We start from the raw sequence: 19228 nt of genomic DNA, 5'->3' as shown, positions 1-19228 counted from the left end.
CATCCAGAACTGGATGTAGAACTCCAGGTGGGGCCTCACCAGAGCAGAGTATAAGAGCAGAATCACATCCCTTGACCTGCTGGCTGTGCTTCTTTTGATGCAGCCTGGGATATAGTTGGCTTTCTGGGCTGCAAGTGCACATTGCCAGCTCATGTCCAGCTTTTCATCCACCAGTCCTTCTTCACAGGGGCTGCTCTCAATCCATTAATCTTCCAGCCTGTGTTAACACTGGGGACTGCCCTAACCCAGGCCCAGGATCTTGCACTTGGCCTTGCTGAACCTCAGGATGTTCACATGGGCCCACTTCTTGAGTTTGTCCAGGTCACTCTGGATGACGTTCCATGACACCACTCAGCTTGGTGTAACCTGCAAGTTTGCTGAGGGTACACTCAATCCCACTGTCAATGTAACTGATTAAGACATTAAATAGTACTAGTCCCAGTACAGACCCAGTACAGACCCAGTACAGTCCCAGTACAGACCCCTGAGGGACAAAACATTCCAACACACTAAGTAGGCTTGTCCAAAGTCATATAGACAGGAAACCTCTTGTTGCATCAGAAATTCAACCAGTATCATTTTACCTCACTCCAATGTTCTGTCCTCCTGAAATTTTACAAGTTTTATGAAAAAAAAAAAAAAAAGGTCATTCAAGTATAAGACTCAAGTTACAAATCTTGGTAATAGAAATCGTAATTGATTTCATACCACAAAGACTACCTCAAGTGAACTGCAAGCAGGAAGAATAAAGGCTAAGAAGTAATAACCTTGTATCTGATGTCCAATTTTCTGTTTCCATGTGATATAAAAATTGTTCTTGTTGCACAGAAATATTCTTTCCATTTCGGACAACAGTAACTAAAGGAAATCCTTTATGCAGAATCCAAGTTTTCATCAACTTTTTTACATCTAGTGTTCCATTGGTAATCTGTAAAAAACAATCATAACTTGACAAGAAAAGAGCAAATGGAGAACATTTTAAAACCTTCCTCTTTAACTCACCAAGTAGCTAGTAGCATGATTCTGTATCTGTAAACAATCACTTTGACAGCAATCTTGTATATTTCATAAGCAACAATTTAAGGGAACAAGTAGTTTTAATTTTCCTAAATTGAGGGAATCCTAGCCAAGCAGTAGAAAGACAAATTTAAAACATCAGGTACATTGAGGTGGTATGTCATAGAAGTGGAGAAGAAAATGTTACAGAAAATAAACTTATGTTAAGCTCCCAAACTCCCCCTACCCTCTCTCTTTCTTTATTCATATTCTGATATTATGTGGGTGTTTAATGTTAAAGATCTTCTTTTAATTCTGAAATGAATATTATAAATTGAATTAGAGTGATAATATTTGTACAACAAAACAATACATCCTTTATATTTCTCATATTTCTCTTCTTTTTTTTTTTTTTTTTTTTTTTTCCTTCTTCCCCTCCCACTTACCAGCCTTTACATAGCTTAACCTCCAACCTCTTCCAGTCTTTCAGGAACTGTTTGCGCTACATCATCCTCACTGAGAGACAAGTGTTTTATAATGTACATATCACTGCCTCTCTATTAGCAGAGATGATAATCCAATCTGAAAAAGACAGTAAGTCTCCTAACTTAAAAAATATGTTTTAGGTTGAGCTATGAGGAACATAAGGAAATTAATATATCACTAATCAATTTACATTTAACTTTTACCAACCTGTACTCTGCTTTTCTCTAGTTTACCTCATCAGCATGTTATTGCCCATTCTTCTCTGTTCAAGTCAAAAATAATATGTACAGTTTACCCTTACGGGAAAATACTATATCATCACGAGCTATCATTGTTACTACAATGTTACATTATGCATTCCCTTCATAAATTGCCCAGGATGTGCTGGGTGCATGCATCAGAAAACGTCTAAAGAACCAGCTGGTGTGCTCCTCCACACAGAAGGGCAACTTCTGGCAAACTATGCTGTTAAATATCTGGTGTCAGCAGAATTAGGTAACTATTAAATTAGCACCAAATACAAAAGGTTGTTTATCATTAAAATGGGAAATACACATTGAGTTCTGATGTTAGATGTTAGTTGTTTGGAAGCAACTCACTTAACAATACTAACACAGGTGGGTGAAGCAATCCCAGAGATTAACACAATTACTTTTAACTCTTAAAAGATGATGACTCAGGTTCCAGAAGACTGGAGAAAGAGGCCTGCTGAGTCTGCAGAAAAGCTGAACTTGCCCCATGAACAAACAGTTGGGTTACAATTAAAAAAAAGTGCATTTCTGAGCCAGAGACAGACCAAGCAAGTAATCTAAAGTTTTGAGAATGACTCTTTTCCCATGCTCTAGTAACAGTTAAACCCTGCATCTGGGAACATATTAATTAAATGTGAGGCATCTGTGTGGTCTCTCTAGCCACTCTATTTGGATACTACCATCTCCCTGTGGTATGTTCTCTAGGTGTGCACGACTGAAGACGGTTGGTTAGGAGGCTCTATTTTGCACAGGTTGAGGAAAGTATATTTTGAATGTAAAAATCACTGCACAAACCAGAAGAGTGCTCTGTCATAAGAGAGTCACAGTCTGATATCAGTAATAATCCATCACTAGCTGGCAAACTAGTGACAGTGTATGACTAAACACACAAATTTACAGCCACTTGTGACAGCTGGCAATAACAGCAGCTCCAGTTAGTAAACATTAAGTTAGTATCCTGCTTAGCACTCAGCTTCTGTGAGGGAACCTCACATGTATTTGGGACACTTCAACACATGCTATGCAGTACACACACTCACAGGGAAATCTGTTCTCTTCCCTTATACAATTACCTTGACACTCCCTGGAAATACCCAGCAGCTCTTTCTTGTTTGGATCACTCTGTCTTGCACTCTCTCTCTTGCACAAACACTCTCTCCCTCTCATACATTCCTCCCCTTGCACTCTCCCTCCAATTCTCCCCCCGCCATGTGCTCTCTCGCGCTCTTTCACTGCCACCCCTTCTTGCTCTGTCTCTCTCCTTCAGTCTCTCTCTTCCCACCTCTCCCTCCTGCCATCTCTCTCCCCTTCTTCACATATGCCCTCTCACTCCTGCCCTCCCTAGCTCCCACAGACTTGCCAACTCTTGCCCTTGCTCTCTCCTGCCCATGCTCTTGCTTTCTTGCAGCTTTGCTCTCTTCACCCACAGCCATTTTAATCAGACACAGCCTTTTGCGTGCCTTATCATTGCAGAGCTGCTGAACTAAAGCATCCCCTTCAATTTCAGCACCGCTTGTTGAAACAGAGGCTGTAACTGAAAGTTACATTAGTAGAGAGTATCGCAAGACCTCTGCAGAGGTTGGATTCAGCTGTGTCTTGAAAGTTTTGTACTACACTTAAGATGACTATTTTTATTCTGGTTTTAATACACTAACAGTGCAACTCTAGAGAGGATATGAATATACCAGTATGACCACACACATAGATATGCATGGCAGTGCAGTGCTTTTCTGGGATGATACTCAGTAAAGTCCTAGAAGCTACATGAATCTCCATATCGATATTACAGAACTTTGGAATATGAAGAGAAAGAACTTCAGAGTACTTGCCTGCTATTATCTTATTTCTTTCATAGACAAGGAAATAAATAAAAATTTACAATACACTTACAGAAGTGAAAAAAACAAGCACAGCATATCAAAAGTGGATACCTCATTCATGCTGTCCCACAAGTCATCACTCTGGGCAGAACCATAGTTGTGATTATGCAAATATACCTCAATACCAGCTTGGAAAACATCCTTAGTGAGATAGTGCTTCAGCATCAAAAGAAGTGAAGCCCCCTTTAGGGAAAAAAAAAAGAAACAGAATTTGCAAATTAAATTCCTAGAACTTGTTGAAGCATATGCGTATTATAGCTCTTTCACCATACAAGAGTAACTCAGAAGATGGCAGATTTTATCCAAAAAGATATCATTTGAATAATTACTCTATATACAGCTACAAAACAGGCTAATAGAGCTTGACATTTTTTATAACTAACATTATCTCAAAAATAACTTCTTACTTATAAGCCTCTGCCCACTTATTCATTACTCCATTCAAGTTTTCGATAGCTAAACCATCATTTTCCTAACGTTTCCAAATATTTTTAAAGTTACCTTGATATAAGAAAGTGCATCAAACATTTCTTCAATTTGCTCTGAAGACTGAACAGCAGAAGAGACTGGGTGTGAGGAGTTCAAGGAATCCTTCATCATAGCCTTAAAAATTAAATTAAGGAAATCTTCATCCTATAAGAGAAACATTTATAAATGTCAGAGAAGCTAGAACATACATGGTAAGCAGAACAGTAAAAGTTGTCACTGCTTTGTTCTTCTCTTGGTCTAAAATGCCACTGCTCACCTTCCTGCCAACGGAGGGAGCAAAAGAATTGTCAACGTAGCATTTGTAAAATCTACTCTTTCCTTACCACATTTTAGCAGTGGAATCCCAGTCCTGAGCTTGAATCATTACCCAGATCATTATGCTCCTGTCTCAGGCAAACGCATAATTAGCGTAAATAAATGTACCTACTAAGTACATATGTGACAGATTTCAGATTTGGCTCACCAATGTTTTCAGTTCATTTACCAGAAGCAGGGAATACAAAAGCCTGACTTCTTGAGTATGCTTTAATATTAAAACATTAAGTCTAGTGAAATTACTCACTACAGCAACATTTGTTGAATGTAAACACTATTATATCAAATTCTCTTTCTTATTTTCTTCTAGAATGAAGATATTTGAATTTAATACATTGTTACCAGAATGAGACAACCCCAAACACTGAAAAGAAGCTGATTGTACTGGTATTTGTCCACCTCAGTTCATGAAGACTCAAGAAAAAATTCACTATAAAGTTTTCTCTAAACAGTAGAGAGTTACAAAAATTTAAAGGTATCCTTATTGTTTTGTACACAGGTCTTACAAGTTTAAAATTTTAAAGCTATTGCTGAATGTAGATGTTCCAAGTGTTTTTTTTAATTAATTTTCACAAAAACACATTTTGGCACCAGCAAGTGGTAAAACGAGATGTTGGTGAAGGCAACATTTAGAATGAAGCAGATGAGTGGCAGATGTGTCCTTGTTAAAAAATTAAACTAGTTTTGTGTCCTCTCCTCATCACATATGCACCTAACAAGCAGAATGGCTACACAAACATGCTTTCAGTGGTCATCAGACACAACAATCAAGCTAGGCCAAATGAAAAACACCCAGTTTCAAGAAAGAATTCTACTGAATCAAGTTAGTAATCCAAGTTTCTTAATGCAGTAAGAATAAGTGAATTAGGAACTCTAACACTCAGGCAGAATGCTGAGAAGAACAGCAGACTGGAAACAGTCAGTACACATCAGGTTTTTAATACAGTGACTAATGCAAATCACATAAACTCTCCTGGAAGCTGGTTCCAGAGCCTAGCTATTCTCTCCTAGGAGATGCCTTTACCCAAGATGCAGAATTAGTCTCTCCATTGCCCCCTCCATTTAGTTTCACTAATTCTTGTTTCTCTGCCTGCACTTAGTGACAAGGATGCTTTAGAGCAGTAGCTAGTATCCCTTGGAGAGGAAAGATCAAGTTTGATTCCTTCAAGCTTTCCAGAGTCTGAAAAGCTAGGTCACTGAGTACCAGAGTGAGTTGTTAAATGATCAAAGATTCTATCGTTCAGCCATATGTGTAAACAGATTGCCTGTGCTTTGTACTATTAGTGTAACTCAATGCTATCAGAATCCATTGGATGGGACCATATGCCACTTTTATATCTGGTCCTCTGACTTGTGAACTTCAGACTGATTTAGATACAAACATGCACCACAATGATGGAAAGACAGGAGTTACTCCAAGCATGTTTAGTAACTTAAAGCTCTGGTGCTTCCTAAGTGTACTAAGAAAAGTAGAGATAAACAGACATGCTCAACAACATGCCCGGACTTTCTGTATGAAGATTTTAATTTATAATTTGATATATAGATGCCTACACCTTTTAAGACCTGGTATTTTGCACAGAATTTTTTAATCAACACAAAACACAAAGGCTGCATACACACTACTACTACAGAAAAAAAACCAACAACCAACAAACAACAAAAACAAACTCCACAAAAACAACGTACCCTCCACAAAAACCCTCCCAAACTCACTTCCAATATAATGAAAGTGCCAAAGCAGAGGAGATAAAAGTATAATCTCAATGGTGGCCAAAGTGAATGTCAGTATAATTTTATAACTATCAATCTTTTATGGCCAGCATTAAAAAACATCTTAGCAAAGGTACTGTAAGCCTACTCATAGAAAGAACTTACTGAATGTAGTTCTGGAAAAATCTCCTCCATGGCAAAGTACTCAATGAAAGTGGCAAATCCTTCGTTCAGCCAAAGATCGTTCCACCATTCCATAGTCACTAGGTTACCAAACCACTATGAAAGAAAAAATATGTAATTCTTTTTCAGACATAAAATCAAGCAAATACAGTAACACTCCATCCATCCTCAGCTTTATCTTGTGGCAAAGTCAAGTTCAGTCAAAGCCACAGTAATGTACTTGCAGTAACAACTCCCTAAGAGTTTGTGTTTTGTGCTGAAGAAAATATACCTGAAGGTATGCTGAAGAGATAAAATGCACATCCCAGTCACAATGAGAGCAGGAGTGAATTTAAGGACAGAATTTCATTTAAAAAGAAAAAAAATAACCCGTCACATTCAAAGAATGACCTCCACAATCTAGTACCTGATGCGCAAGCTCATGTGCTATCACTGCAGTTATTAACTTCTTATCCCTTGCTGAAGAAGTATTACTGTCAAACAAGAGTGCTGTTTCTCGGAAGGTGATCAAGCCCCAGTTTTCCATTGCACCAGACTGAAAATCAGGAATTGCTACCAGATCTGGAAAAGATTTGGAAGAAGCTTTGAAAACTGCTAGTTAAAGCAATTCTGTATTTCAAGGCTATCTATTCTATTACATAATCACTAAAAAACCTCATTATTTAAATCATGTTGTGTTGGCATCTGCTCACATCTCAAGCACAGAAGACCCATAGATTTAAAGCCATGTTTCTCTAGCAGTACTCTTACAGAAACAACTTAAAGCACTAGAGACACTGCATATAGATCTTGCATGCACACAAGTAATGAGGAAATCGGGCTTCCCCTCTTGAAAGCAATGTCTTAAAAGACTTCATTTCAGTATCTTTCCAGTCAACTAACACATCCTCAGAAGTCAGGCTGCAGATTTTGCACCCATGAATATGGTTTTACAGACTGAGAATTCTGTATCTCCCTACTCAAGGCACATCATGTCAAATTTAGACTGAATTATTTCTTTCATGTTATATACAAGTATAAGCAATCTGATGTCAAATGCTCACAAAAGTTTTCTAGCTTGGGAATCACTTAATACTCAAACATTTTATGAATTTTTAAAATAATTTGGAGGGAACCTTTTTTCCCAGATGTTTTATGTTATTGTTTATTTTAAGCACACCTTTTCAGAACAAAAGTTCCCCTGCATTTCTCAGAATTGATCAGGGCTTCTTCTTCTTCTGTTTAAAAAAAGTTCAAAAGAACTTACCTAGTTTTTCAAGAGGGTAGTTTATTAAAAAGTACTTTTCATAAAATTCCAGAAGTTTCACTGCTGTGTTTAAGGCATACCCAACTTGGTTTAGATGCTGTGGTATGGCACAGACAGATACCTAGTCCAAACAGAGAAGAAAAGAGAAAAAATTTTGAAACACACAAAAGCTTTAGAAGTAAAAGAGGACCTGGCAGTATTTCCTGAAACAGGTAGGACACAGTTTGGGGAGTATGCACATACATTACAAACACTAGTTATGAAGCTGTCAATGAAGAGTTAATTTTTTTGCTAGACCTTATTGACTAGTCAAAATACAGACAAAGTATCCAATTGACCAATGTGTATGCAAGAACAATTAAAGGCTGACAGCTTTAAGGAAGGTGTTCAAGAAGGGTCCATATGAACAGAAGTTGATCCATTTCCTTTTTTACTCATGAGTTATTAAGTGACTCTCCCTTTATACCTCAAATAATCTGCAAGTATAGGCTATCAGTATGACATCATCTGCAAGAAATACTAATTGTCACAAAGTTCACCCTTTCCTCTGTGTAAGGTAGGGTCACATTGGACACGATATAAGAAGCATTTATAAAAATTGAGAGGTTACAGTCTCCCTCTATTCATGTTAAAGTTGCTATATCAACAAAATAACTTTGATTAGGTTAAAGGTTGATCCAGGTTTAGGATGCCCTTTCACACACAAACACAAAATAGGTTGAGACTAATTTTCCTCTTCTATTAAAAAGAAAGTAGTCTCTCTCACTATGCTACAAATCTGTAAACAAATGACATTGCCAATAGATGGATGGGTGACCTTTTAATTTTTTGAGTTTGAACCAACCACATACGGGTAAGGATCTAATGTAGTGCTCCTGGAAGTACAAAATTATTACTAGCTGCAAATTTTAAGTTCAAAAACAAGACATAAAACCCCCCCAGGATCTTCTGGAGTTGGGAAAAATCTCAATTGCATTATGAACACATAACAACTTTCCTTCAACTCTAAGCGATCTTATAAGATTCAGGACAATAAACTTATTTTGCGTGAACTGGTTAGGTCAAATTCTTTGAGTCTCCCAGTGAAAAATTACTGGAAGCACTTTGAGAATGTATTTTGTGGAAAATGTCACTGTATACTTCCTTCTTACAGTCTCCCTTGGCCTACTTGACACTGTTAGCAACAGCACAACCCACTAGCCAGACTCCAGACTTTCTTGGTATGATCATTCTTGTGCTTTCTCCCTTCAAGCTGGCAAATACTTGTATACATTACTAGATCCTTCATGTTTGGTGCCTTGGAACAGGCTGCCCAGGGAAGCGACTAAAGTAGTTGAAGAACATCCATGGACACGTTCAAAAGATGCGTAGATAAGGTTTTTAGGGACAAAGTTTAGTGACAGTTAGCCTGTTTCCAGAAAATAAGACAGGGCTTATTTTTGGAGTAGGATTTATATTTCAAGCATCTTCAAAAATCCTGAAAAATCAAGCTAGGGCTTATTTTCAGGGTAGGTCTTCTTTTGGGGAAACAGGAACGGTTGGACTCTATGATCTTGAGGGTCTTTCCAACCAAAATGATTCTACGATTCTAAAAGCCTACTGGACTTTCCTTCTACCCAAGTCAGAATCAAAGCCTATTCACCAGTATCTTTAGTTGTGTATACTGGATTAAAGAGAGAACTTCTCCTTCTACAATGCTACTAGCACTATTCCTTCTGGCTGTTTCTAGGTAGATACTGGCACTTCTGACATTTCACCACAAAGGGGCAGTTCCTGCTAGAGAGTCATGAAAATCATTGCTCACTGAAAAACTCCTGCACCTCCTAAAATAAGATTAAGAAGCATCTCCTAATATTACCATATTTTTGTTTAGTTACTTTAATTGCACACATTGTAGTAACTGCTCACTGACCCTGCAGGCCACATCCCCATGAAGAGCAAAGATCAAAGAGGACCAACTGTTTGATTTTTGGAACCTTTAGAAAAACAAAAACCTCACAAAGAAATCTTTGTGTTCACATGACTAAATGCAGACTTAAAGGTAGTCTAGATTTGCTTTATTGGAGGGCTTGGGTTTTTTAGGTAGCTTATTTATTTTTGCAGGTATAGAACATATTTGCAGCACTGCTCGAAATCGTATGTAGGCTTCCCTGGTCTACATGACACTACTCCCTCACAGATGAAGCATTAAAACCAAAAGTTTAAAGCTTCCAGCTCTGAAAGCTCTTATGAATTTTAGATTTTGTAAATTTCCACTGTATAACAAGACCTGATGCTGAGTCCCTTGCTGTAAAAGTCTTCTCAATCTGGTATAAGATGTCAAGTCAGTCCAACCTATAGCATATGGCTTTTGTCCCCTACCTATGATGAGTATAGTAAAACCAAGAAAAAAAAAATTAAAAGATGGGGTTTACTTGTTGGTTTTGGGATTTTCTTCTTTTGTTTTGGCTGGCTGGTTGGCTTAGGAGGGGTGAGGAAGAAATTGAAGTGAAACAAACATACCAGACTCCCATTAGTTTTCATACTGATGTTTTTCAAGTCTGCAACAACAAAGGCTACTAGGTAAGTGCTCATCTTCAAACTCACAAAAAACTCGTCTTGAACAATTCCATTTGTCACAGGAGTGGTGGCCTTCTGCAGGTGAAAGGAAAACATGGTTATTAATGCAGACAAAAGAACACTAAGACATGCAAGGAATCAATATTAAATCAAAGAACTACCTCATGCCAGAACAGTTTATAAGTAAACTTGCAGAACATCTTTGTATTTTAGTTACATTTCACTGGGAAACATGATACTCCAACCTGTTCATGGTGTAACAAAACTTAACAAGACATCGCACATTTAAGCCTATATACCCAAAAATTATTTCTCAAGCATTGTTACCACACAAATGCATTGTTGGGGAAACCATCAATCTAACTTACTTCACACTTAAACCCCCAGTATAATCCAACATCAACATAAAGATTAGCAGTAACTCAAGAGAACTTTAGGCTAAATCGGAGACACAGTTCAGCACAGCCTACTAAAAATATTGGTATTACATGAGTTAAACATTTGTCTCTTGCCAGAAGCCTCTTCAAAACAAGGTAACCAGACACAGTCACTATTTAAAAAAAAAAAAAAAAACAGAACAAAAAACCCCTCACACACACCCTTACAAATCAAAAGAGATCACGTTTTAAAAAGTGAAGAAAACCTAAGGTTTCAGTTTGTTCAAAGCAAAAAAATACCCAGCTTAAACGCACTACTAAGTGTAGAATAAATGCAGAATAGTAAAGGTTTGGAGACAGGGATGGCAGTTCAAGTTTATTTCCAGAAACCACAAACATTTAAAAACAACTACACTAACCTTAGTTTTAGACAAGATCATTTCAAACTAAACAATGATTTCACATTTAACTGCCACTGAAAATTTAACTGTCAGCCTAAAGAGGAATAGATTTTTAAGCCTGAAGATATAATCAATATTATCATCTAGTCTGACCACTACATATGAACAGAATGCCATTATTTAATTTCTTCAGTGAATAAATGAATTTCTGCATTTACTACAGCTTCATCCTCAAAAAGAGGTGACATTCTAAGGAAATCTACAGTGGCTGCAGCTAAGCTGGTTCAAAAATCAGTTATCCTCATTTAAAAAACAAACAAAAAGAACTACAAAAGAAACCACACACAGTTTATTTGTAGTCTTAATGTGTGCCAGCCACTATATGCTGCCATATCAGCGATGTACATGCTAGTTGAGAAAGCCTGCTTCTGAGATCTCTTGCTCATGTAGGTATTCATAGAAAATGAAGTTCACATTGAACCTTCTAGTGGATAAACTGAAAAGTCTCTCAATTCAGTACAGCCTGTTATCAAGACCTGCAATTACTACAGAAGAATCTGTAGTAGGAACATTCTATGGTAGTGTGGTGCAGTAGGTGAACTCGAAAGAAAAATTCTCTTGGTTTTCCAGAGAAAACACACCAGTGTCTTTCAGAGTACCCACCATGTGTGGAAGGTACACTGAAGAACAAAATAGACTTTTAGTAACTATGTGAAATTAGCTCAGCAATTTTTGTTGCACACATGCAGCAATGGTAACCCACAGTTTACTTTTTATACATGAAGAGCTATGGAAGCTGTTCAAAGTAGTTTTAGCCACTTGTCCAACTCCTAGCAGAGGAAAGTAAGTGAGCACTCTTACTTGTTTACATAGAACATGAGAATTGTTTAGCAGAGACTGCTTCTTCTTTCAGTGAAGAAAAGAGCAGCACATAAAGTGCTCTGAGGCCTGGATGTAAACTTAAGTGCTGCAATCCTGTTAAACTAATGGTTGGGAATCACCACAAATCAGCATCATAAACCTTCATGAACTGTGAAAAATATATTATTTCACGAGGCTGCAGTTACTAGCTTAGTTTTCAAAAACACAGTAGCTACATCAGCACCTGAGCTTTTGACAGTCTTCTGGGACCCAAACTGCACAGTTTATACGTGTGTCCCACCAATATGAAGGTTGTAATTTTTTTCATTACTGGTTAGATCAATGTCAGTATGAACGATGTTTCTGTTGGGTGATAAATAGTAGTAATGTTTTGATGAGAGAGGGCCTACTGCAGACACAGACGAGGTAATAAATTAGTCTTGCTGGTCTGTCTGAATGAATTATATTTCTATAAAGTTTTATCCAAAGGCTTAATGGCATAAAGCATCATCATAAAATTCACATATCCTCTTAGAAGATTTTGCCTGAAAAGATCTAGCTTAAGGAATTTCAGATCTCTTATTCATTTGCTGGAGTTGACTCTGTATTCACACCCTGCTTCTTCTTTTCTAGGCTCAAAAGCACATCTTTCAAGATCACACATATCTTTCACAGAGGCTATTGCTAGTTACATAAATCTTTGAAAAAGATATTCCAGTATTCTGCACGTGTGTGCTATCAGCAAATAGAAAACTCAGAAGAGAATTTTAAGGGCTCTTGAGACTGATGTACCCAACAACAAAACTCCTGCAAAATAAGGATTCTTTTAAATTCAACAAGAACCCCTCCCATAGCCATTCAACTATCCCTACAACAATAGTGCACACTGAGCAGCACATTAAACAGTTGTGTTTTCTACAAAGTTAATTAGTTCAAGTTTTCGAGGAAGAGGAAGTTGTTTTATTGTAAAGTCATACAGTTTATAGCTTATCTGCTATAAAGTCAATTAGTCAATCCCCTGCAACAAAAACACAATATGAAACACTTAAACAGATTACCTAGACAGCAGCTCTACTAAAATTCCTCTACAAAAGCAGGTTACCTTTGGCATATTTGACAGAGCAGAAAGTGTCTCATCTCTTTTGATCTTGATTAAAAAAGTAGCTTTAAATGCTGGTTCATCAAAGCATGGAAAAGCAGACCTTGCTCCCAGAGGTTCAAACTGAGTTGCTGCAAACCACCTAACAGAAAGAGTAGAGAGAGCAAATTAAGAGTTATGAAAAGGATAAAAGTCAGTTTATTTATAACCTTGCAACAGATTGTTATGGGAGAAGCTTTCTGAACGGCACATAACAGGGTTGGTACAGTTAGAATAAATGTTTCATTAACATTTTTTTTAAACTCAAAAAAATGTATTTGGTTGTTTTTCACTATCTTAACAAAGAAGAATGCAACTGGAATAATACAATTAAAGAATAATCACCAAAATATCAGCCAGACAGCTTCCAGTAAAAAGAAAAAAAAAAAAGAGAATGAAAAATTAAGTCAGTGGTCATGCCAACTAAATAGAAGTTTTAAAACCTCAGCAGCAGATGAGACTACAATGAGGTGTTTTTCTCTAATTGTCATGCCCTCTCCTGCAGATTCTCCCATAGTTCACCTAACTGTATGCCTGCACCCTTTGCTGGCTGCTAGATGGATTCTTTCTAAGTTCATGCACTGCCTTGTCTCCAATCCAACAACGAGTCACATCACCAGAGAACTTCCCAGAAGCCTACACTCTTCCTCCAGTATTTGGATACTAACCAGCTGCAGAAATTATGGCTTTTCCTAGAGAGCATCTCTGACTTGCTCCTGCTAGCCAACACTGGGAGCTCAACAAGGAGCTTGTGAAATTAAGTCTTCTACAAGAGCTAAACAGTGGAGACAACTGTGGTTGGTTGGTTTGTTTTTGTTTGGTTTAAAAAACCCCCACAAAACAAACAAATTAACAAAAAACCCACACCAAAATAAAACACCTACTGCTAAGCTACTCACAAGTTTTGGGGGCTTTTCTTTCCTTCTGCACCATGATACAAACATTTTTGGACCTACAACTTTTCTGAGGAGGCACGCTGCTGACAACTAATAAGATTGCTCTCCATGCCCGCTTTCAACTTCTTACCCTTCTCTTCCCCCTCACTGACAACCTTGATGTTGGTGCAGTAAGTTTCTTCTTCTTTTTTTTAATCTTCACCCAAAGATTTTACAGAAGAAAACTAAAAAATATAGAACCATTCTGCATAGAGGTATAAATAAGGTCCAACTTCTTAAATTTGCATCTGGCAACAGGGACTTATTTTGCCATTTGATAATTTTAATGTTTTTGTCACAATATAAAAAATCTTCAAAAGAAAATTAAACTAGAAAAAAAGACATTTTCTTGCAAAAGCAGGTTGACAGCTTGAGTCTTACACAGAAAATGCAATGACAACAGAGGCTGGCAAGGTAGCCTGCATTTGTAAAACCACTGGCATTAAGCATACAGAGACAAAGCCTGTGGAAACAGAAGAGGCAGGCAAGGCAACAGAAATTATATCAGCTATTATTATAACAGTTATCTGAAAAGGACTTACTGAAAAATATACAACTTAAAGCATGTGCTATATCCTGTTCCTGAACAAAAGCAGGTAGCACTGGACTGAAGGGGGACAAAAACTCAAGAACTTCCTGACAGATCATATTTTTCCTTTGTGAACACTTACACATTCTCCTTCTACTACAGTTAAACAAGGAGAAAACAAAGCTCCAGCTACATCAGAATAGGAAAAAACACAGAGATTAAAAAAGAGGCTAATCATTCACAAGATGTTTGCCTTCTACACTTACTGTGTTCTTCATGGTAATGCTTGTAATTATTGTTTGTGATAAGCTACTTAGCTCTATTTCATTTCCTCTTGTAGTTATGTTCTTCTGATGCAATCTACACCCTTTGTGATTCTTTATTATCCAAAACATTCCACAACAGAGAAACAACTTGTGGCATTTTTGTTATAATGACAGAATTCTGATGCCTATCAGCAGTTTCCCAAGTGACAACAGATTCTCTCTAACGATCACGCATACACTATGATGTTTTAGTATAAGCTGAGGAGCAGCCCTTTCATAAGAGGCTTATCAACAGCCCTTTACCTGAAGGATCTGAACAGTCACCCATGTTTGCACCTCAGTAAAACACACCCACCTCCATTGGAGATGTTGGCCAACTGAAACAGATCAACAATCCTTTAACCCAGTTTTGTTTCTTAAAATACTTGATTTCCTAAAGAAAGCCCCTTAGACTACTTCAGATGAGGACCAACAGGAACACATGAGAGTAAAAAGCAGAGAGGTACTACCTTAACTAAGTTGCTGACCAGTTCAAGAACCCACATAAATGTTCCACGGTTCAATCTGAATGCACCAGGTTTTGCATATATTTGAAAATAACTGTTGCAGCTAACTTAACTTCTTGCACACTTCAGCACTACCTCAGAGACCCAATAGGAGTGGGAGTTTTAAAGGCAAATTGTAAAAAACCTTAGAAAATGCTCAGAGAGGTCTCCTGACTCTGAAAGTCTCCTGACCCTGGGATTTTGTTCAGAGAACAGAAAAGAAATACATCTTTCCTATGTTATGCAGCTTGCTAACAGTCTAAGAAATAATCTTTACACTAAGTATCTTGTTTTGTTTATTTTTAAAATATGAGCAATCACTGAGGGACTTAAACAATTCAAATATCAGCAGCGTATGGTTTCCATATCTCACTGGAAATAGACAAATTATGAATAAGTTTGCCACACTTCTGTTTTCTTCTTCAGGCAGTCTCACTGAAACAGTCTGCAACAGCTCAATGAAACATCTTGTTTTAAGTAACTGAAAAGAAATACAATCTCAGTGTGATTATCTTCCCAGATAATAATTTCAAGCATATATTGTCGATCTCAAAAAGATTGCATTGGTGACGCTAATTTTAAATTCTGCCTTCCGCTTTCAGGAAACAAAATCTATTTATTAGTATTTTGGGAATTTCCATATAAACTCTCTCTCTCGCAAAGATTTGTAATAATATATACATTGATTTGTCTTGCTTTTCCTTTACAACCCATTCAACTTCTTTTTTTTTAAGCTTTAGAGCTTAGCATTTCTTAGCACAAGTTGGTGCTATCTTTATTTAGCAGTTGTTTTGTGGACCCTTCAAAACTACTGTTCTGTCAGCTGGTCCTGGACTGACTCATACTGCTTGTTCAGTCTTTTGTTTATCGCACTGCTCTGTTTCTATAAAAATCGCATGGACAACTATGTGACAACAAAGACAAGAACACTCTTACGTGCATGACCAGTGTAAGGCCCATTTGAGGTGGGTGGTGGTGGGTGGCAATTCAATTAATCTTCTAGGTAAAAAGTTTGATTACCCTTTTTTAAAAATCAGTGTGATGTTTCCCTCTTCTCCAGTCACTGGGGACTTCACCTGACTGCCATGACTTTTCAAATACGATTGAGTGGGGCTTGGCAACTACATCTGACAGTTTGCTTAGGACTGTGCGATGAGTCTCATCAGGTCCCATGGATTTGTATATGTTCAGGTTCTTCAGATGGTTTCAAACCTGATCTTTCTCTATGATGGTGGGACACCATTTCCCCACTCTCTGTCTTGAGAGTCAGGAGTTTGAGAGATGTAGGAAGAATTTCTGAAGAGAGAAACTAAAAATTAAACAAAAAGCCACACTATAGCTACCTACAACCAGTACACTGCACCCCATTTAACTGACAGAGAGGCTGCCCTGACTTAATGAACTCATCCATGAAATACATTTTTCAGATAGATTAATCAGGAGATCAAAGATTGATTTTGCTCAACAGGAATCAGTTGTACGAGACATCCAATTAAAAAAGCAACCCTTGTTATTTCTATTATCAAAGCACGATCTAGAAGTGATCCACAGAGAAGCTACAATTGTGGGCATACCTTTGCTTAGAATTCTCATCCTTGTAAGAAATTTTGTAAAAGCCATAATAGCTATCTGATAAATTAGATGAATATTCTATGTTGATGGTATAATTCTGTCCTACAAGGAGAGCCTCAGGAGCCATGACTGCAATCTGGTCATGCAATGGATACTCCAGGAATTCAACTGGCTTTGCTTCATGCCCTCCTGCTGAAGTAATGGTTGCCTTGGTGATATTAAGTCCTGAGCTGTGAAGTACAATCTTCCGAGTTTCCTTGGTAATGTTAACCACTATCTTTACAGAGCCTGCAAATTTCAGAGTAGTAAGGTTTGGCTGCAAGATGAGATCATAATGCAGCGGTACAACATCAGGAGGAAGTCTAATTTTTGCCCATGGAAACACTTTTCCATTGGTTGCCAAAGGGTATATTAGTTCCATCGAATGATGATTTTTATGGCAGCCTTCTTTGGTAAAGGTACATTTGGGAAGAAGATAAATCAACATTATTAACGAAACTGCAATCACAAGAACAACTGTGCAAACCACCACGGTCCTCGTAGAGGGTGCAGAACATAATCCATTTGGATTTTGTGTATAGCCAGACATGTTATTCCGGAGACTCGAGCTTCTGTTCATGAAGGACATTCCCAACAATTTTGCTGATGACTCATAATCCTCTTCATCATCCTCCATTTCATGCTCTCCAAGACCACGAACCAAGAGCCGGGAGCTCCTTGGTTCATATTCCACTTCATCAGGCTCCAGGGGATGCAAACAAGATTCTTTCGCCAAGTCAACCACATCAGGCTCCTCTTCAAACATACTATTTTCAATCATATTCCTGGGTAACTGAATTAGATCTGAAAAAGAAAAGATCATATGTTACATCATAAACAAAAGGCATGATTATAATATCTCGAAGATACTTTACTGAACTGCGGAATGGGAAACACTTTTATGGTACATATGATCAAGAGCTCTTTGATTTTTTTCTCTCAGGTTTGCTTCTAGAAAACATTTATGTGCTTTTCTGCGTACTGTAATTTTTCATTCAGTATCTCTGAAAGAATGCTTCTGTTGTACATATTTAATCACATCTTGCATCATAACTGGGGATCAGCTGTATCACTGCGTAGAATGCCCAGTTCGTTGATGTCAATATCTTGGCTACATTTCCTCTACCGCAGAAAACTATATCTGTATCCAACTAAAATAGTTAAGATGGAATATTCTTTATCTTGCAGGGTAAAGCACAGGAGGCCAATACAGTTCTAGAGGTGTTTCTGAATACACTAGCTACAGATTTCTTCAATACAGGAGAAAATCTGCCAGTGTGCTGGCACTTACAAAAATAAAACATCCACTTGACATTATTAAACTTAATTTTTCACACACATCCCCCAAAATATAAATAGTATTTCTCACATAAAAATGGCAGTATAAAAATTACAGTTCCAATTGACATCTTCCTTTAAGATCTAGCTCATACAACCCTTGAAAAAGATCCACGCAGGCAAGAACTAAAATAAGTGCCAATCAGACTGTTTGTCTCCATAAAATTTGCCCTTAATAGATAATGGAACACTGAACACAAACGAAGAATTTAAATCCATATCAAATGTTAAAAGGATCATGTACTCTTATATTCTACATGCAGTTATATTTTAATCAAATGTCTATAACTGTTTCTGTAAAAGGTTATCTTTCAGATGACCTGTTTGGTGGAAAGTGAAAAAAATTAAAAATACTGTTGGAAAGAAGCATATATATGGAATGGGACATGGACATCCAAAAGTAGCTAACTTAGGAGCAAGGAGCTTCTTTTTTTTTCATACTGTATTTAATTCAAAGCACTATAAACATAAAAAAGATGTCAATTGGCTTTTGTTAGGACACCATAGAGTTGTCTAGAGAACAAAACAATTAAACTAATGCATTTCACAAATGAAAGTCTACTGCTAATTGAACAATAATCACATCATGCCTCTATCCTCCACATTCTGTTTTCAGAATGAGAAAGATAAATTTTTATTTAAATCTAAGCATACTGAAAAGTAGGCCGACTTTATTAATTTCTGACAAGAATGTACATTGGGCAAGTCTATATACAGTCTACAATATCAGTGTTCCTACCATACATTCCTGATTTTATCTGTATTGCTGAGCTCCTATCCAATAATTGAGGATAATATACATAAATAAATTGCACCAATAATTTCAGGAATATAACTATGCATAGCCGCTTGATAGGGCTTAAAACACTGAAACAGACTAAGGGAAGATATTGGCAGGGTAAAGATTTATGGTTTGGTAGTAGCGTTATTTCCACGCCCCCCCCCCCCCCCCCTTTTTTTTTTAAGTTGGGTTTCTATATGGCTGAAATTCTGAAAGGTGAAAACAAAACATCTTAAAGAAAATATGTCAAGAATCTTTACAAACTAGATATACCAAACACTTCAACTAAGTGTCTAAAATGTATCAAGGCCACAAACTCAGAAAACTA

The 19228-nt window shown here is 37.3% G+C and overlaps 1 protein-coding gene and 1 long non-coding RNA gene across 2 annotated transcripts in view; one reads left to right on the top strand and one right to left on the bottom strand.

The window, feature by feature from the left end:
- The window catches only part of LOC135577262 (uncharacterized), a 39619-nt gene extending 21447 nt beyond the window's left edge, over positions 1–18172 (top strand). Inside the window, exon 2 of the long non-coding RNA XR_010468864.1 lies at positions 4728–18172. This is a non-coding gene — a long non-coding RNA (uncharacterized LOC135577262). The remainder of the gene's footprint in view (positions 1–4727) is intronic.
- The window catches only part of LNPEP (leucyl and cystinyl aminopeptidase), a 49736-nt gene that overhangs the window by 12056 nt on the left and 18452 nt on the right, over positions 1–19228 (bottom strand). Inside the window, exons 2-10 of the mRNA XM_021290500.2 lie at positions 16745–17585; positions 12860–12998; positions 10062–10193; positions 7560–7680; positions 6720–6874; positions 6296–6409; positions 4115–4246; positions 3665–3796; positions 768–928 (exon numbers count right to left, since the gene is read on the bottom strand). Coding sequence (XP_021146175.2) covers positions 768–928; positions 3665–3796; positions 4115–4246; positions 6296–6409; positions 6720–6874; positions 7560–7680; positions 10062–10193; positions 12860–12998; positions 16745–17585 — 1927 coding nt within the window. The remainder of the gene's footprint in view (positions 1–767; positions 929–3664; positions 3797–4114; positions 4247–6295; positions 6410–6719; positions 6875–7559; positions 7681–10061; positions 10194–12859; positions 12999–16744; positions 17586–19228) is intronic.

This window comes from Columba livia, chromosome Z (assembly GCF_036013475.1).
Source record: "Columba livia isolate bColLiv1 breed racing homer chromosome Z, bColLiv1.pat.W.v2, whole genome shotgun sequence".
In the NCBI taxonomy this organism is placed as follows: domain Eukaryota; kingdom Metazoa; phylum Chordata; class Aves; order Columbiformes; family Columbidae; genus Columba; species Columba livia.
The sequence above is the reverse complement of the archived record's forward strand: the minus strand, read 5'-3'. Positions and strand labels throughout refer to the sequence as shown.